Source organism: Balaenoptera borealis (assembly GCF_965194805.1).
Source record: "Balaenoptera borealis genome assembly, chromosome: 12".
Lineage (NCBI taxonomy): Eukaryota > Metazoa > Chordata > Mammalia > Artiodactyla > Balaenopteridae > Balaenoptera > Balaenoptera borealis.
Window position 1 is genome coordinate 80,969,313 of NC_138869.1, and position 19,605 is coordinate 80,988,917.

Below are 19,605 nucleotides of genomic sequence, written 5' to 3' on the forward strand. Positions count from 1 at the left end.
AGCCTAGAAGAATCTTTCCCTAAAGGATAGGGAGCCCAAAGGTCCCACTGAAGTTAGATGAAGAGGTCATGTGTCATGACATTACGTGGGGCATTTAATATTAGCAATAAGAAATGAAAGAGAGGACAGTGAATCTATGAACAGCCTAGTTTGCAGCATTTGTGATTGTGATCTAAAAAGAACTGGTAAAGTTAACTGATACTAGTAACAAAAGAGTAAACACCTGTATCATCTATCAGTATTTTAACATGCTAACTGTTCCTTGTTATGACTAATGGAACTAGACTTTTGTTGTTTTGAAAATAAAAGGTCAACATACCCAGAAGTACTGTAAATAACTTTGCCTAGTGGCATTGTAGTAAATATAACTGAGATGACATTTTCACAAGTAGCTAAGACTTTATGATTATTTTTCTTAAGATGTTTACTTTTAGGCTTAAATCATAGATTTCCTAAACAGAGTAATCCTGAGGAATTTAACTAAAATTCTTATATCTCTGTGTGGGCAAAGTATGAAAATAATAAAATAAATAAGGAAATATTTGCAACATAATTTCCCTTGATTGAGTTAGGACATTAACTTAATTATTAGAGGTATGTTTACATGTGCAAATCTATGGGGAATAATTTGTTACTTCTTTATTTTAACTATAGTTAGAAAAAATCTGGTTTATAAATTATTTTTTCACTTAGAAAGAATGGAGATAAATTTGGATAATGGACCAAATTCAGGCAATTTTGGAGACTGTGAAGGATTCACGTGGAAATACTTGCTTCTTAGCGAGATTAAAAAAATGTGCATTCGGGCAGTTCCCTATTTTGAAGATACGTTGGGGTGAAAATATAACTTAGGAAATACATATATATATATATTTTTTTGATATTGACATTTTTTGTTCAGAATTCTTTTTTAAGCTTTCCTCAATAAGTAGCTTTAGTTTCAGAGCCCAAGATACAGAATTACAGAGCAGAGAGCTTTAAATGGCTTATTAGTTTACTTGCACTATTTTAGAAGTGATAAGTGAGACCGTTTTCATGAACAAGATGTGGTAAGAACCTATACGGCACAGAATATTAAACAAAAGAATGTTCTTACAGGGAAAGACATCTGAAAATGGTGGTTTGCCGTTAGGTTTGTATTGATAAGAAACTAGAGTCTCATAATTGTACACTTTTTATCATTCTCCTTTATTTTGTGATAGAAATTAGCATTTGTTTAGCCAGGATTAAGAGCAAGTGGGTTTTGTTTTAGGAAAGAAAAGGAAATAAAATGCTCAACTTTTACTCTCATTCCTACAATTTGTCTATGCACGCGTAAAGAGTACCTCTTCCTAGTAGTTTTCTTTTCATTGATTCTAATGTTTCCAAAAGTGACCTGTGTTTCAGAACCCCAGTTTAACTAAAAATAATAGTAATGGCATCTAGTGAAAAAGAAAACCTAAAGTAAAATGCCAAATACTGGTAACTTTGTCTCTTTCTATTTGCTTACGGTAAACAAGCCAACAAACAAACTGAGTTTTCCCTCCACTGATAAAAAGTGCACTTGGAATTTTTACTTAAGTTACTCACGGATTATTTGACTGTGCACCTCACTAGGTGGACCACTGCCTCATAGGCAATGTCAGGTTATTCTCTTTCTGAACCAAGTTTTGGGATGTCTGCAGAGAGACACCAAACAACTGTCCTGAGATATTTCAAGTATATGAATATTATTAATCAGAATGCACAAGTGGAACTGCACATGGGGTATTCCTTTTACACTTAGCCTGGTCTAAATTTACAAAGTAAAAGAGCATCAAGGAGAGCTGATAAATAATATTGCTTCGTGGCTATAACATATTGCAATTTAATCAAAGGTTGCCTGCCATTTTGTCTTTAAATACCCTTTTGAGGTAGCTTGGAGAGATCTCTGCCCTTTTCATGCTCTGACAGATTTCCTATTTAAGAGCAAGAAAATCTATTGCTGAAAAATATGCATAATTAACAGGAAAGTATAATAAAATTGTTGCTTAAACTCTGCTAGAACTTTGGAATATTTGCATTGGTGAGTTTGAAGTCTAATTTATCAGTACCTAGCACTTTTATGTTTGAGAAGAAAAGATACCAGAATTTCCTGATTCCATCTCAAAAGAGATGCTGCATGCTACGGCAGGGCATGTAGGAATATGACAGTTTGGTTTTCTTCCAGGTCTCTTATTGTGTCTACCAATAACCAGTGAATTAACCAAACAGAATGATGGAAGGCATTTCAGTTTCCAGGGGGAAATTCTGTTGACCATCTTACATTAAACAACTTAAATGCTCCCCACAACATACTGCAGGTTGCCTCTACCAAAATCCAAGTTAATAAATTTATACAGGACTGGAAAGTGACACATTTATAATAAACTCTCCTTGTCTCTTACCCATGGCATCCTCTCTAGTTACTCCTAGGAAATTCTTCAATGAGATTGTCCAAAGCATTAAAGTTCTTATTTCTCCACTGGTTTGACAGAGCCCTTTGTGTAATGCAGTTGCTCTAATAACTGGATATAGAGGGAAGGGAAAACATGGGGTTCTTCTATCTAGCCATGCCATTAGCCATGTGGGAAACTGGAACACAGTTACTAAATGACTTCTAAAGACCCCAGTTCAGATAAGTACAAACACGTGACATGGAGCAGGAATCACACAAAACCAGTATATGTTCTTATTCCTCTGTTTCTAAAGTTTCCTTCTGATTTTTAAGACTTCACAAATAGCATGACCTGTGAGAATTTTCTTAGGGAAAACTTCAACTGGGAAAAATAGTAGGGACTGACTTTCTATGATTTATAAAAGTGCAAAATTAGCAATAATTTTTAATAAATACTTTGTTATATTAAAAAATATCTACCTTATAGAGCTTCTCATTTTAAGGTATAAGCCCATTTAATTTTGACAACACCTTTAGAGGTGCAGAAGGAATATGATGTTATTTGTAGGCTAGTCATCTGTACTATTCTAGTGTATGATTTTTAACCCTATATACTTCGCTCTGTGAGTTGTTTTCCATATCATAAGAAAAGCAAGGAACTTCTCTATCAGCAACAGAGAGGTCCTAGTTAAGTACAGAGAAAACATCAACAAAATATTCATTATGTCTCTAAGATGCACAAAATCAGAGCAATGTCAACAGCCATCCAGGATAATGCTTATCTGGGTGCTTACTTGAAGCTTCTTTTCAAGGAGACTCCCTGGTATCCCATTTTCATCCACAAAATGATCTATGGTCCTGACTCATGCTTGGAAATTCAGGAGCACTTTGCCCACAAAGATCAGGTTATGAATCTGACAAATGAGAAGGCAATCAATCCTCAAACGGAGTGTATTGGCATTTGTTCGATTTGGCTAGCAGTTAAGAATCTATAGTTTTGAGGCACTGTGCAATTCTCTGTGCACAGTGCCTCAAACTATAAACTGTACACGGTGTGCTTGAAAGATTGGTGTAAATGCCTGCACCACAGTGATGATGCTGAGTTTTATATTTAGATTGAAGATGGGGAAATTTCAAGGGCATACCAATTCAGCTATAGATCGATTTTGAGTCAGTGTCATAAAATTTGTCACAATTTCTTTTTTGTAATACAGAAAGAGTAAGAAGTGTTTTTGCTTTGTTTTGCTCTTTTGTTTTTAAAGGGAATAAAAGTGTTCCTAGATCTATTTTGGTATAAATGACAGTTTTTAGGTTCACATTTGAAAGGACTATCAATACCATTTGCAAACACCAACAAAATAGACTGAACAGAGAGATCCCTCTAGAAGAAAGAGATGGAGTAAATTATTGAGTTCTCCAATCCACGGGAGACAACATCTAAATTCTATTCTCAAGGCATTGTATTCTCTGTTTCAACTTGAGATTAGCAAACACGGGACACTAAAGTATGCTTAATTACTGACTAACATAGAATCTGCTACGTCCTTTACTTGGAATCCAGATTTACCCTCTAGGATTTTCCAGAGGACATTCTAGAAGAGGTTGCTGCCATTGACACCCAGGGAAGGCAACTTTTAAACTGTTCCCCTTGGTATGGAAATTTCTGTGGACTTTAGGCCCTTGGGACTAAAACCTACAAGGCATTTATGAATAGGTGATATGAGAATTTTAATAAAAGTTGCAATAACCATGAAAATAGTGTCTTTAAAAATCTATGTACTATTAGTAACAATGCATGCATAGTGTCAGGCATTCATAACTATTTGGCCATAAAAATATGTGACTGTAGTTATAATATTTACAGTCAACTTATAAAAAAATACATGTAATTCTGAATGGCAATAGTTAATCCCTAGCTCTAACCACAAGCCTAGGAGGATCAGCTTATTATGGGAAAATGCAATGGGTAATTACAAAATGGACAAAGCTCTCACCCTCTTGAATTCAACATTCAAGAACGGCTATTATAGCGTCATAGGAGCTTCATTTGTCATAATCTTCTTCTAATCTCACAAGGTAAAACCAAAAATTCTGTGGAAATAAAAAGGAATAAAATGGGAAAGGAACACTCACATGATACAGCCACAGTGGAGAATAATTCTTTCATAGAATATTCATGCACAACCTTCAAAGGTTCACTGGTCCCTGAAAGAATTCATGGGATGACATTTAAGTACACCTTTCATTTAAAAAACTTGTGCATGGTCTAAATCAGCATATGATTACCTTGAACTATAGGAGGGAAAGAACCTGTTAGCCAAATCTCCTATCATTAAGGCGAGTACCTCTTTGAAGCTTTATTAACCATCATGGAGAGTGGAGCTCTTATGGTACTAATTCAAATTTAAATTCCAATGGGAGGAAACAAATCCACATTCCAGTTTAAATTCAGAAAGGGTGTGGTTTTTGCAAACTTTTAAACTCTCTCACTTGAAGGGAAAAACATGTTTCAGCAAAAGAAAATATTCTACATATCTGAGATATTTCCCACAGGTTTCTCCTCTTCCTGGAGTTGATTAGTCATCTTCTAGCAGTAGATAAGTTCCTAATTTGAGTACCATCAATATTTCACAAAAGGAGTAAACAACAGGAGTAAACTTGAAAAACTAGAAGAGTTGCACATGAGCTACTGAAAAAGGCAGAGGTTTGGTGTCACATGCAAATCATGATCTTATATTTTAGGATGTATCTTGGCATTCAGCAAATGGAATTCTTGGAATTACCTGTTTCACAGTGAGTTTGGGAGGTCAGAGGATGCTCAGTTACATTCTTCCTAGGCTTACATTACTTTCAAGGACTGAGTTAGGGCATTTTCTGTGGTATATTAACTCTTCCAGAACAAGAAATCCCATTTCAATAAATTATTGCTACAGTTCACTAAAGAGTACCACGGTGTCCTGGAAAAGATAATATCCCTTCCAAAATTCCACCTCTCTAGTCTCTTGAACAATGAGAAATTCATATTTTTCTTAGTCACTTTGATTCTTGAAGATATAAGCTAAAAAAGAACTGTTTGCCCCATCCAAATAGAGACTATCTAGATGGAGACATGATATTAGAACTGCCTCAGTATTGGGGTAGTTATGCCACTATTCCCATATGCATTTGGCAACTGGCACACTTGATTCTTTCTTTATAAACCAACCTGCCAATCTTCTTTGCATGTGGAATTGTCTAAGGTAATCAAGAAAGAAAAAATGACCCAAGTAGGCAAGCTTTCTAAAAATTGGTAAATTAATGGAGTATGGCACATTTTGGAAAGAAATGGACTGATAGTTAACGGAATATCTCGGCTGATGACCTCCCATTTTTGAAAGGGATGTAAAACACATCTTCACAAATGATGAGTAAACTGTGAAAGAAGAGTCCCCCCCGACCCCACCAAAAAATCCAATGCCTCAGAAATTTCCACTTCAGATATAAGATCATGGTCTGCCGGTCTGCTAGTGCCAAATACCAGTTCATCCTAGCAGAGCAGCTCAGGAGGCAAAAGGCTAGGGTTATCTGTGACATGACTTTACAAATAATGTACGAACAATAATGCTACATTATGGCAATTATTTTCCACACTCGATCTATTGATATTTTGCCCATATGAACGCAATTGAGAAGACATGGATCATTTCTAATAGAAACTCAATAACCTCAAGGTAGGACAAAACAAACTCCATTTAATAAAATAAAATTTGGTTAAAGGTTTTTCATTGTAGAGACAGTTCTCCTTTCCCTTAATATTCCAGTAAACTCTTTATTTGTAAAAGCACACCCGTTTTGTTGTTTCATTACTTCATTAATCTACCAACTTCATTTCCAAACACTGCAACGAGACTGGAATGGTTTGTATCTCTTTTCTGAATGTGAGTCCAAAAAGTCTTTTTTTTGTTTGCTTGTTTGAGATTTTAATATTTTAAATTCAATTAAAATATGCAACCAAAGTTGGTGGGAGACAGTAGCTCTCTTCCAGGTAAAAGAGCTGACTAGCAGATTTTATAATCATTGGACATTTGTTCAGTCCTACCTGAAAATTAAGTTATTTTACTGCTTGGCATGGGAAAAGGCATTTTCTAGTAATTTTCTGTGACAGGAAGCACACCATTAATCCAAGGAAGCACCCAACAGACTGAGTCTATCTGCTGGGGAGCAGTTGTAAATTTTAACACAATGAAAACATTTACCTCAGTACTGTTTTTGAGAGAGAATTCAGCAGCAGTTACAGTTAATACGTCACCTGTGGAGAGCGACGATCACCCTAGGAGGCCTGCCAACTGACAAGCACTTTTCAGGTAACAAGAACAATGATATTGCGAGAAGCTACAAAACAATATTGCAGTAGTTATAGCGACCACCACTATAGTGATCGTGGCCTGGGTTAATGTTCCAAATATTAATGCAAGGAACACACTAGACTTGATAGGTTTAGAATATTTTCTTTACACTAAGAACCAGTTGATAACACATGATGAGTGGTGATGCTCCGTTTACTCTATTTCCTTCTATAACAAGTTTCCTAGTTATGTCCACTTTCTCCTATGTTAATTATCTATATTCCATGGCAGTATATTTTCAACATCTAAAATGAGAATACTGTAACTACGGAATACCTCAACTCTCTCTCTCTTTCACTCACACACACACACACACACACACACACACTCTTGTGCAACTTTACACACGTTTGTATGAACAATGCATGTAAAGTGCTCATTTGCAGTGGGTGAGCTCCCTAAAAGCAGCTAAATCAGCCCTCCCAAATACAGAGAATCATTAAAAGCCAATGAAAAGCCACAGTAACTATTTAGCACAAACATGAGATTTTAAACCTTGCCCACGTGGTAATTAATTCAAATGCCTTTTGCGTTTTTTGCTGTCATCCAAAGCAAGAATCTCAAAGATTGACAACACGATATGTGAATCTAATGGGCTCACATCTCTGTTTATTTTGCTTATTGCACAGATGAACAATACTCTTGCTGCTGCAACACATGAATCGATTTTGAATGGCCATTAATGCGTCTATATTTGGCTAAGGCTGGTTTGACTTTCTAGAGAAAGGCCAGCCGGTCTGCAAATGGACACCTCCCTCCACATAGACGTCAATGTACACTAAAGACAAATCTAAGTATATGTATATATGGCACATATACATATATATGCACACTTAAGATGAATTGGGAAGTCCTTTGGTTTAGATGGGATTAAATATGTACTTCCCAAGTGCATAGGTTTCCTTTGACCAACCTGTTCAAAAAAACAAATATGAAAATTGTCATGGCAATTTGACATTTCCTATGTCTTTTCTGCTATTTGGAGGCCCCCATCTTCTCTACTCCATCTCTCCTAAGCATTTTATTTTTAAAAGCAGTTGACTCCTTTGGCCTTCTAACACTCCATTGATTCGTCCATTCCTTGGAAGAGCTCTAAGGTCACATCCAGAAACTTATCTTTAGTGGAGAACAAGGTTGCAAAGAACTTTTTCCCCTTCTTTGAGTCCTTCTTTGAGTCCTTCTTTCCCCCAAGAAGTGGACACCTTGATGTGTCATGAATAATTCACTCTTGATCTGACTTGCCTTGTTACCCCTGGCCAGCCCAAGCAGCTGAGGTCTGAGCTTTACCTGCCCTGCATCGTTGTGCAATACTGGAAAAGAAAAATAATCCATTAGTCTACACCCTTCAGACTGTGGTGACGTGATCAGGGTTCTCTTGAATTTCTATGCATTCGATTTCCTCTCTCTCCTTCCGTTTGGCGCGTTTCTTTTTCTTGTGGTGCTTTTTGGAAGGGGGGAAAAAGGTTAGGAACACAGGTAAGATAACAAAACAGTGCAGAAGTGTGCAACCCCCCGTGAGCAGCAAGCATTTGAACAGTGTGAAGGTCAGGTTCGAAGGCACAAATAGGAGGGGGACCAACCCAATAAGAAAAGAAGTAACATTTTGCAAAATGGCTGTCCCATGCTCTTGCAGGGAGCTTTTTATACATTGTGTTCGGGTGTGCTCGGTTGCTAATACAAACGTGTAAAGCAGTGGTGCACAGTGGTCAATGGCGAAATTTAAAGTGTAGATAAGGCACAAGATAGCAATGCAATCCATGTCGATGTTCCATAATGTCATTAAGCCCAGAACGCCCAGCTCAATTGAGGTGACGCTAAGAATTAGCCAGAAGTTTCCCAGAGGGTGGATCACTAGGAAAAAAGTCAGGATTAACACCAGGAGAACACCAAAGCCTGCAATCAGAACAGGCACTGTGACAGATAAGCTGTAATGGTCCAGGAACACAAAGGAGGGGTTGAACACGATGAAACGGATGCTCTTTGATAGGGACAGGGGCCTCAACTTTTCCAGCACTTCTATGACTTCCTTCTGCTTGTCTCTGCTAGTCCTGGCCACCAGATACAAGCGAGAAGCAATGATGCTGTTTTCATCTCCTGCCTTGGAGAAGATGATATCGTTTCGAAAATGCTGGAATTCTGGCTTTTTTAAAAACGAACTTTGTAGGACACTGATGAAGTCACTCTTGTTATTGGCACTGATGTTACTCACTTTCAGGAACTGGTAATACTGCTCCACCCAGGACACTGCAGTGAATCTGCTGCAGAGTCTCCGGAGGTCCTGCTGGACACTGCTGTTCCAGTACTCGAGGGGCTCGTAGACATAGAATCCTATCACGGGGCTGTAGTTGCTGAAATATTTCTGCTGAACCATGGCGTAAGACACGCTTGGGGAATCACTGGCTAGTAGATTGATGATGTTGGCTCTGTCACTGATCTGCAAGCACCCCATGAAGGAGAAGGAGGCATAGATGAGATAGAGGATGACAACAAATGGCTTCACATAGATATTGGTAATCCATTCATTGTAATGTTCACGGAGGAAGTGCTGAATAAAGTGGTGCTGGTAGGGGTTCGTCTCATGATGGGATGTCTGTTGATGCCCATCACTCATCACTGTCTGGAACCACACAGGCTTGCGGTCCAGGTATTCTGCAGAAGGGATCTTACAGCAAAAGATGCTGTGGTAGCGGTTTTGCTCTAGTTGGCCAGCGAAGACCAGACAGGAGCCAAAGAAGGAGAAAATGTAGAAGTAGTTCAACAGGATGGAGACACACATGTTCTGACAGAAGACCTTCACAGCCTCTATGTTGGTGAACGGGCTGGCACCCATGCCAAAAGTAATAAAGTACAGGGAGCTGGTCATGGTATAGGTCACCATCACATCCGAATAGGCATCTGCTACCCTGTCTTTGAAGGGCAAATTCTCTTTCGTTCTCCGCCATCCAGACAGAAGCTCAAATACTCCTTTTGTTCCGTGACCTAATTTAGAAAAAGAAGGAAAAGAAGAATTGTTTTCATTTCCTCCTATGGTTCAAGCGAATTCCTTATAGGTTATCTATGCTCAACAGTACTGCTTATGCTAATCTTCGAAGTACTATGATCCTCCTATCAGGGTCTCAAATTTCAGTTACATAGCAGGATATGTTTGGTTCATGTTTCTACTTCAGCAAAGTCCAAACTCATTGGTATTCTGGGCAAAATGAAGCATTTATTGTCTGTTCTATTAATTTGACAAATTGTAAATGTAATATGACATTGTTTTGTGATTTTTTCCCCCTGCACACATATTGTCTCCCTAAATGGATCCTAAGTTGTCAAGGGCAGGGGCTGTTAGTCACCCATCTTCAAATGCCCCTCAATACCAGTTCAGTGCTTTATCAACTGATGTATTGACTGATAGTCCCTAACCTCCATTTCAAACTGACTTACATGCTGATTTTGGAAATTATAAGATGATTTTTTTTTTTTAACTTATATTATTTATTTATTAATTTACTTTTGGCTGTATTGGGCCTTCGTTGCTGCGTGCGGGCTTTTCTTTAGTTGCGGTGAGCGGGGGCTACTCTTCTTTGCGGTGCGCGGGCTTCTCATTGCGGTGGCTTCTCTTGTTGCAGAGCAGGGTCTCTAGGCGCGCGGGCTTCAGTAGTTGCAGCACACGGGCTCAGTAGTTGTGGCTCGCGGCCTCAGTAGTTGTGGCGCACGGGCTTAGTTGCTCCGCGGCATGTGGGATCTTCCCGGACCAGGGCTCAAACCTGTGTCCCCTGCATTGGCAGGCAGATTCTTAACCACTGCGCCATCAGGGAAGCCCTAAGATGATCTTAAACACTTAAAAATGGCTTTAAATTGATTTTACAATGTTAATAATCTGCTAGGTAGCCAAACAGCTTAGAAACCAATTCCTATAGATTTGATTAATTAACATCGGATGTGAGTCAAAAAAATCTGCCAGGTCACATAAAACACAGGGCAAGACCTTCAGTGGGAAAGATCATAGCAGGCATTTCCTCACGGAGGTTTTATTCACACAGAATGGGTGATGACTAAATGTTTGACTGCTCCATTAAAGTGGACGGAGTATGCTTCTTTTTAACCGATTTCTGTGCACACTTTGATAAGGGTAAATAGGTAAAAGGTTTATTCAACAAATATTACTTGAGCACCTACTATGTGCCAGATACTATTAGATACTGAGCTGGGTTTTTTTTTTCCAGAAATCTGACAGCTCTTAAGATACCACCACTTGCTTCTTTACTAGAAAAACAAACAAACAAACAAAAACCAACCAACCAAACAAACAAAAAAACCCAGAAAGCAGCTGGGAAAATGAAGGCAGCTGGGAAAACAAAAGTATTATACCATACCTTCAATTTCCCCTTTTCTTCACTGCCCTGGATTAGCTCTGTCAGTTATCATCGAGGATATATCAATTGGTAACTTTCTGACTGACCGGAAATCTTCATGGATCCCTCTTGCCCTTGTAGGCATAGCAATACTACACGCAAACCTTCTCTATGAACGGATACAAGCTATGCTTGGGCTGTTTTCCAAGAAATTCATTAGACAAAAATGAGTTTAAAGGTACAAAATGACCTAGTTCAAGAAATCCTGGAAAATGGACTTTGTGTGGCACCTAGATGTTGGAGCTATGTGTTAACCCAATTCACTTAGCAGTGCTTTAACAGTCCTCTTTTAATAGGTAGGGTCTTACTATAATCACTGATTTTGTGTTGTTGATAGAATTTGCTAATTGGTCTCTATAATGCTTCTACTTCTTTGTTAGTTTTATTTGGGGCTGCAATGTGCACAATTATTCTCAGCCTATCTTCAGCCAGGGGTGTTTCACGTGACGCACTTCTGGGCAAGCAATGCAACTGGAAGTCATCTAAGGATGCTTATTAGAAAACCAGAAGGAGCTTTGTCCTAAATGGCATCACGAAGGCAACAAGAAGAGCCGTGGCTTACCTTCCTCTCAAATGCTCTTTGAAGAAAACCAAATCTCTATTTGGTTAAGCCACTGTTATACGCAGCTGCTATATGCAGCTAAACATTTTCCTAATCAACAAAACTTTGTGGGTAAATTAACATTTACCAAAACCTCTTTTATGGGTATCTAAGAATCCTTGCTTTACAGTTAATTTGACTATAGTATTTATAGGTTTAAATGTATACAGTGCTAATCTTTGATTTTAAAGACACATTGGTTCATCCATCTTGGGAGGTTTTTTAAATTAATTATTAACTGTTTTTGCATTGGAGTTCTTTTTGTCCCCAGTATAAAATGTGTTTATTCTCCAAAGTTCTCTCTTATGGGTTTCCAGTCAGGAAAGATAAGTTTATCCTAACAAATAGAAAGAGTTATGAAAACTACATTTAAGTATAAGGTAATTTTTTTTTTGAGCCACTGATCTATTACTTCTTGCAATTAATTATTAGCTCAACATCTATGTGCATTGGATTAAGTCTAATGATTTTTAACAACATTAATTATTCATTTCTATCTTCTCTAAGACTCCTTGACCAAACAGAATACTTGTTCTCTTATTCCCTTGACAAAAACATAATATTAGGATATTAGTTAAAGTAATTAAAATAATTCTTTAATTAGAGCACTTCTCTTCTGAAATGAAGACTCTTGGTATCTTTGTAGTCACAAGGGGGGAAAAGGTTACCTGAGGCTATGGCTAAATTTGGCTTGTCTCTGCTTTTGGTCACTTTTTTGGAGCATTAGGTACATTATGTAGGCCAGGTTGTTGCTTTATATAGTACAAAGGTCTTACGTGTGGGAAGATGAAGCTAAATCATATGAGGTCAAATAATCACTCTAAGTGTGGTAAAGACTGAAAACACAACTTTGAGGTTGGCATGTTTTATCCCATTCATAGGCTTAGATACTTTACAGGGTGTTCCTAATAATACCCATTCATTTGATTTTCACCATAATCTGGCCACCTCCCAGCAGTTCAAATCTATTACCTGCTCAACGAGAGTAGTCCTCTCACTCCCCATCAACCTGCCTATGATCAGTCTTACTTTCCAAGTTTTGTTCATGCTATTTTCTCTGCCTTTCAATACCTTCCCCTTGGTACTGCTTATATTGAAATTCTACCCATCAGTCTGTTAGCTCAGTTCTCTTCTTTGTCTTGAAGCCGTTTCTGACAATTCCAGACATATTGATTTTTTTCTGTTCCTTAAATTCCTATTGCACTAATTAGCTACTCATTTTGGCATGCAAACATGTGCTGTTTTGCTCTGGAACAAAATGGTTTTCTCAGGACATGGTCTATCTCTTCGGTTAGACTGCAAATTCCTCAAGGTCAGGGAATGCATTTTATGTTACTTTTATACTCTGCAGAATGTCTGACAAAGTGATAGATGCCCACTAACCTCTCAATGAATTAAATCAACTATAACTCTCAATTCCAGTTGGGTCTAGAAAATGTACCTTTTAATTACTAATTCAGAAGTTTATTATGCATCTTTATACCTATATTAATTGTGTCCAGAAGAGATATACACTTTTAATTCAACTCAACCCAATATATACTTATTAGAATTTGCTACACATGAGGATCTGTGCTAGTTAATATATAAAACATAAAGGTAAAGAAGAAACACAATCTTTTCCAATATCTGTCAGTCCAGAGGTCATTTTTACTTGGGTAATTCTGAGCCAGAGATCATAGCTTCTGATACAAATGCATTTTCAGAACTGTTCTGTATGTTGTAGGGTGTTTAGAAGCATCCCTGGCCTCTACCCACCACATGCCAGTACCACACTCCTCAGCTGTGACAATCAAACGTGCCTCCAGACATTGCCAGATGCTGTTTGGGGGCCAAAACTGCCTCCAACTGAGAATTATTGGTTTAGTCAAAAGAAAAAGAGATATTATACACACACACACACACACACACACACACACACACACACATACACATAACACACATTTTAATCGCCCTTTTCTGACTAAAAAATAGGACATATTTCCATCAAAAATTTGGGGAAAATGGAAAAAATAATGGTGAAAAAATTATTCCATAGTCCCATAACACAGATAACTGCTGTTAACAATTTGGTGCATTTATTCTAGCTATGTATGTATGTATTAAGCTTTATCTATCTATCTATCTATCTCTCTATCTATCTATCTATCTATCTATCTATCTATCTAACCATCCATCCACCCACCCTTCCATCTTTCCAGACAAATAACTATTTAATTATTTCACAGAGCTGGGTTCCTACAAAGAGAAATTAGGGTTTGGGATTATCTTGTTGCTCTGTCCAGTTGGCCTGTCGACAACGGAGAGCCTGTTTTTTAACCTCTGCAGTGTTTTCCCTCTTGGTTTCTTACTATTCCCTTTAGTTTTCATTCTGATGCTAGAACCATTTTTTGAACATCTCTGCTCACTTGAAAGAATCCTTAAACCTCTACATAGCTTTTTAAAAGGATTGTATTCACTATTTTTCCACCCTTACTCCGAGAGTCCTATTTCAATTCAAACGATACACCTGAAAACAAGGCACTGGTATCCACTCAAAAGACAGGTGGTCCACCATCTCAGATGATGAAGCATGGAATATACACAAGTGTGACTTGCCCCACTGAACAAAGACCTGAACTGATTCCATTATATTACTCCCTGGTACCCTAGCCCTGGCAGTTCTTTGCTTCTGTCCGATTCCCACCAAAATCCTTAATCCTCACCTAAGGCCTCAGTTTGTCTTATGAACACCATTCATGCTCCTGAGTGGTGATAGACATATATGTAAGCAGCTAACAGACATGAAAGGAAGGCCTGCATTCTTGTTAAGTAGAGATGTATGCTGTGTACTGTGAAAATACAGTTGATTCTTTCGGAGGGGTCAGAAAATCTCCAAAAGGTGTTACTAGGCAGAGGATGATGCCAGTGGTGATCTAGACTGATGGAATAACATGAATAAAGGCACAAACCCTTATAAATTAAGGGAAGGTAGTTTTGTTTTTGATGTTTATAATTGAATTTTTTCTCTCAGTAGAGATAATCTACTGCCCAAATTATACACTTTATTGAATGTTTCAAAAGATGACTGCCAAACATTGATCATGATTTCCTCCCACTATATTAGTATATATTTGCAAATTATATTAGAATAATATGACAAGTATCTCACCTGGGACATTATGGGATAACTGACATTTGTTTTGATAAAGCTTCATGAAAGAAAAGAGAAAGAGAGAACTCTTTTTATTAACTCTTAGAAATAAAACTGATTTGCACACAATTGGAACTGGGAGAAAAATTCAAGGAGGAAAATGAATAGAAATAAAAGATCTGCATGTATATGTGTGTGTATTGAATATTCCAAAAGTCTTCAGAGATGTTGCTGGGGAGACCTCTTTCTAAATGAAAGCAAATGGAAGAATTGTGCAATAACAAGGAAAACTTAGCTGGCAGCTTACTAACATACCCTATTTAACAATAATTTAATAAGTTCTGCTACTTGCAATTGAGAAATGAGAAAATGAAGAGTATGTCGATTCTTTCTCTAGCCATGGCAGTGCAGGTCAGCCAGAGGAAATATTTTATAAATTTTTTTTTTAAATGTGACACATACTTTTAATTTTATTTATTTATTTTTGGCTGTGTTGGGTCTTCATTTCTGTGCGAGGTCTTTCTCTAGTTGCGGCAAGTGGGGGCCACTCTTCATCGTGGTGCGCGGGCCTCTCATTATCGCGGCCTCTCTTGTTGCGGAGCACAGGCTGCAGACGCGCAGGCTCAGTAATTGTGGCTCACGGGCCTAGTTGCTCCGCGGCATGTGGGATCCTCCCAGACCAGGGCTCGAACCCGTGTCCCCTGCATTGGCAGGCAGACTCTCAACCACTGCGCCACCAGGGAAGCCCCCAGAGGAAATATTTTAAATGATTAAAATTTAAAAAAAAAAGTTTTGTTACCAAACAAAACTCATTTCAGTCCTAAGTGAGCTGAACAATATTCAAAATTAGTTATAATTCCATCTGAACCTCAAGCAATCACTCTACAACAAGTAAAGATGACCTCTAAAGTGAGATGGATCTTCTTGAGAACTTATTCCAACCCACATTTTACAACATTTCTCTAAACTCCTGCACTTTCCGTGTAAACTTCTACACTATGATTGACCTGACGGTGCTGTAGGAAATCTCTCTGGTTCATGGCTAGTCCGGAAGTGACTTCTTTCAAAGCAATGATATTCTTCTGCAAATCTAATACAAATTTTAGAGTTGCCACGTTAATACCAAATCCAACCTCTCCAAAATCAAGAATTCCAAAGAAAATAGTTTTAACAAGGATCAAATCCAATCAGAACTAATTGTAACTGACCCAGTTAGTTTCCTACTGGGTTTTCCTTTGATACAGTTATTGCTCTAATAAGCTCCTTCTGTGGGGCTTCTCATTCTTTCTAATCTGCCGAATTAGAATTCTCTTCTGAAGACGTACTGGTGGGTCTTCCTTTTCACTTGAACATGTTAAGCCCTCAGCAGGTCATGAGAGTTTGACATCTCCTGTTTCAGTGACATAAAAAATAGAGGTAAAAATAATACTCCTTCTCACAACCCACTCCAGAGAAAACTTTCTACTTTCCCTTAGCCGTTATTTCTGCTTTGGTTAATTAACTATGTGTTCAGCAGCTCTGTTTGTGGAAATCACCATTAAGCTCAGCTAGAAAAGCATTTTGATTTTTTATTGGGCTCGTAGGCTATGTGATCCTTATGCCAACCTAATGGATGAAAAAACAAAATCCCAGTCAACTGAACCAGTAAAGCAGCTAAAAAAATCGGGATATTGAATCAGCATTCTGAGTTGTCAGTCACTGGTTTGGCATTATATGGGACCCTTATGCATTGTTCTTTCTCTTTAGTTGGCTGATTCCTATGTTTATTTTAAGGATACCACTTAAACATGATCTCATCTCTAATGCTTTCCCCTTCCCCTCTTCATCTCTAACTCACCCACTTAGAAGCCTCCCCTCTGTGTGCCAACACATTTCTTAGTGCTTACTACTACACCCAACTGAAATTATCCATTCATGGGCCTGTATTTCATGTAAGTCCTTATAAGGTCCTTACCATCTAGGGCAGGTACTTATCTTTTCTATTTTTGTATTCCAATTATTTGGCACTTACTGGTGCTCAGTAAATGTTTGTGAAACTAAATTGGCCTTGATCTGCCAAAATCTGTCTAGTTTTAAAGATATTTTTAAAGTTCTTGCCATAATTGTTATTAACAGCCATATATTCAGTATAAGATTTAGTGAAATATAGTTTGCCCCTCAGTTTACTGAGAAGGGCATTTGCCGAGTGCTTCTGTGGCAGAGGCGGTGGTAAATATCAATGATGTTCAATTACAAAATTAGCACATAATTCATTCGTTCGGCTGGTTCAGCATTGTAAATGCCTAGAGGGAATGGAATATGAAATTAGGAAACTTGCTCTAAGTTGCTAGTTGCAGGGTAGGAATGGGTCCATAAGGCACTCCTGTTACCTGACAGATGATGAATTTTTTAGACATTTTCTAATCCCCATGATGTCTAACTTAGAGGTGGTTATCAGTGTGTCTTCGTAGACTGACTACTTTTAATTAACTCTCATCTAGAATAAATAGGTGATTATCAAGCTCCATTCATAAAGGACGGCCAAGGCTGTTGCATCTTGGTACCTATGTAGCCCACAAAGACATAGGCAGGAAGTTATTCAGCAGGAATGCTCCAAGTTGCTCTTTGAAGGGGCATACTTGATGACTTTACGTGTAAACCTGTGGTGTGCAGTGAGGGAGGGTCTAGCTTCATATTACCCTTAAGCATTTCTCCTGAAGTGCCCCCATCCCCGTATGGAATGAGGCAGGTAAAACACAGAGAAGAGAGGCAGTGAGGAAGGAAAAAAAGGAATTCAGAATGAATCTGAACAGATACTCATCCCTTAGCTCTTAGCAGGAGGTTAGAGGATTTTATCATATCTCTAATAAGAAAAAATGGAATCTAGTAACAGATTCTCATTGTATGATTTTCAGAGCTGTTATATACTTGACACATATCTCAATGTATAGAAAAGGGCATGCAGTCTCATTCCAGAGTTTGCATTCCATCATTTTTGACAATTTATTTTGTAGTTCTATATAAAGTTAAAAATTTAAAAATCCAGTATGTGTGTTTATTCATATGCATATGTGTATATACATGCACATACATATACATACATATACATATGTATATATATTGAGAGAGATATGTGTGTATATGTATATATATAGAGAGAGAGAGAGAGAGAGACAGAGAGACAGAGAGACAGAGAGAGAGAGAGAGGAAAGAGAGAGGAGGTGGGAGTGTTCTAAAGCTCACAGACTATTAGCCAAGGTTTTAATACTCAAAGTGGGGAAAACTAGGTAAGTCCCACTATTCGATATTGTGATTAGCAGCACATTCCCCAGAGCCGGAGTTTAAATCCTGGGTTAAATCAGAGTTTAAACTGCTTGAGTTTAAATCCTGGGTCTCCTACTTCCTAGTTCCGTGGCCTTGGGCAGGTTGTTTTTTAACCTCTCCGTGTCTCAGTTTTCTCATCTGTAAAATGAGGTAACAAGAGAAGCCACCTCATGGGATTGTTCTGAGTTTTAGATAAGTTAATACATGTGCTTGGCACACAGGAAGTACTCCACTGAGTGGAAAAGCTCAGTGCTGGCAACTCCAGGGTATTTACCATGGAGAACATTCCAAGTCACTTGACTTGGCATGCCAGCTTCTGAATGCAGCCGGTTCCTGCTCTCTTTACCACCACAGCTGACTTGGCTTTTGGAAGGAACTCGGGGGCTCTCTTTTCAGATTTCCTTGCTGCAGGAGCTCAGTGTTGCCAAGAGCTGAAACTCCACTGCAGAGCCAGCGTACACACGGTGGCTTGCTTTCTTGTTCTCTCCCTCTCTGGTATTCCCATTCAGGGAGAAAAAGACTCCCAGGAAGCTTTATCATTTTCTTCTCAATGCTTTCCGTGTCTTCTAGTTTTATGAAAGGAACATACATTATTTTTGAGAAAGGAAAAAGCAGCCCTGATAGCTGGGTGCTGTCAAGTAGGTCTTGGTGTTGCCAGGAGCTGGTCTGGCCCTCACAGCTCGGCTTAGTATTGTCCTGTTGATCACACAGATGGTCTGGCAAAAAAGCATCAGACAAGATCACTTTGTGACTGGGATAGACTGAGACAAAATAAGACCATTCCATAATCATGACTGAGCACAAACAAAATGCAAACATTGTCCAAAACATAAAATAGGCCAAACATCCTTTTATCAAGAATAGTAGGATTGATTGCTGCTTCCTTACCAATCACAGTTTAATCTTGGTCTGGTTTCCTTGCCTTCTAAGAATTGTTAAGATAACTGATCATGGATTTACCCTCTCTTCCTGACAGTAACCAACCATGCTGCCTTCAACCCTCTTCCCAATCACCTAATACTTGCAAAAATCATACAATAAGTCCATTCTAATATCTTCTTCCAAAAATGCTTCCTAGTCCTCAGAGGTGTGTGTTCTTCCTCATTGCAGTGAGTCAATAAACCCAGATTTGTCCAATTATTGTAGCAGTCCTGGTGGTCTTTGGTTGGAGGACATTGATATTTTATAATAAATATTTTTGGAAAATGAGAGAAATTAAACTTCCTTTATTGTTGCCTTTATAAATTGACTTCTTTGAGTGTAGGAGTTAGAAGTGTGGGAGCTAGAACAGGAGCATTGGATGAGAGTTAATTCCTGGAGGATTTGAATTTCCAAATCATGTCACTAGCGAAAGGGATGGCGTTCTGGTGGAAGTGATATTTTAGTTG

The 19,605-nt window shown here is 38.2% G+C and overlaps 1 protein-coding gene across 5 annotated transcripts in view; it reads right to left on the bottom strand.

Annotated features, from left to right (window-relative positions):
* The window catches only part of PTCHD4 (patched domain containing 4), a gene marked incomplete at its 5' end in the record, with an annotated part of 239,195 nt that overhangs the window by 26,127 nt on the left and 193,463 nt on the right, over positions 1–19,605 (bottom strand). For 3 of the 5 annotated variants that reach the window (XM_082347572.1, XM_082347571.1, XM_082347576.1), the window contains one exon: positions 6,040–9,759. The exons of 1 other annotated variant lie outside the window; for it this stretch is intronic. In XM_082347572.1, coding sequence (XP_082203698.1) covers positions 8,126–9,759 — 1,634 coding nt within the window. In that variant the 3' untranslated portion in view covers positions 6,040–8,125. Of the gene's footprint in view, positions 1–6,039; positions 9,760–19,605 lie in introns of those variants that run through there. One more of the 5 variants, XM_082347575.1, reaches the window with a different exon arrangement.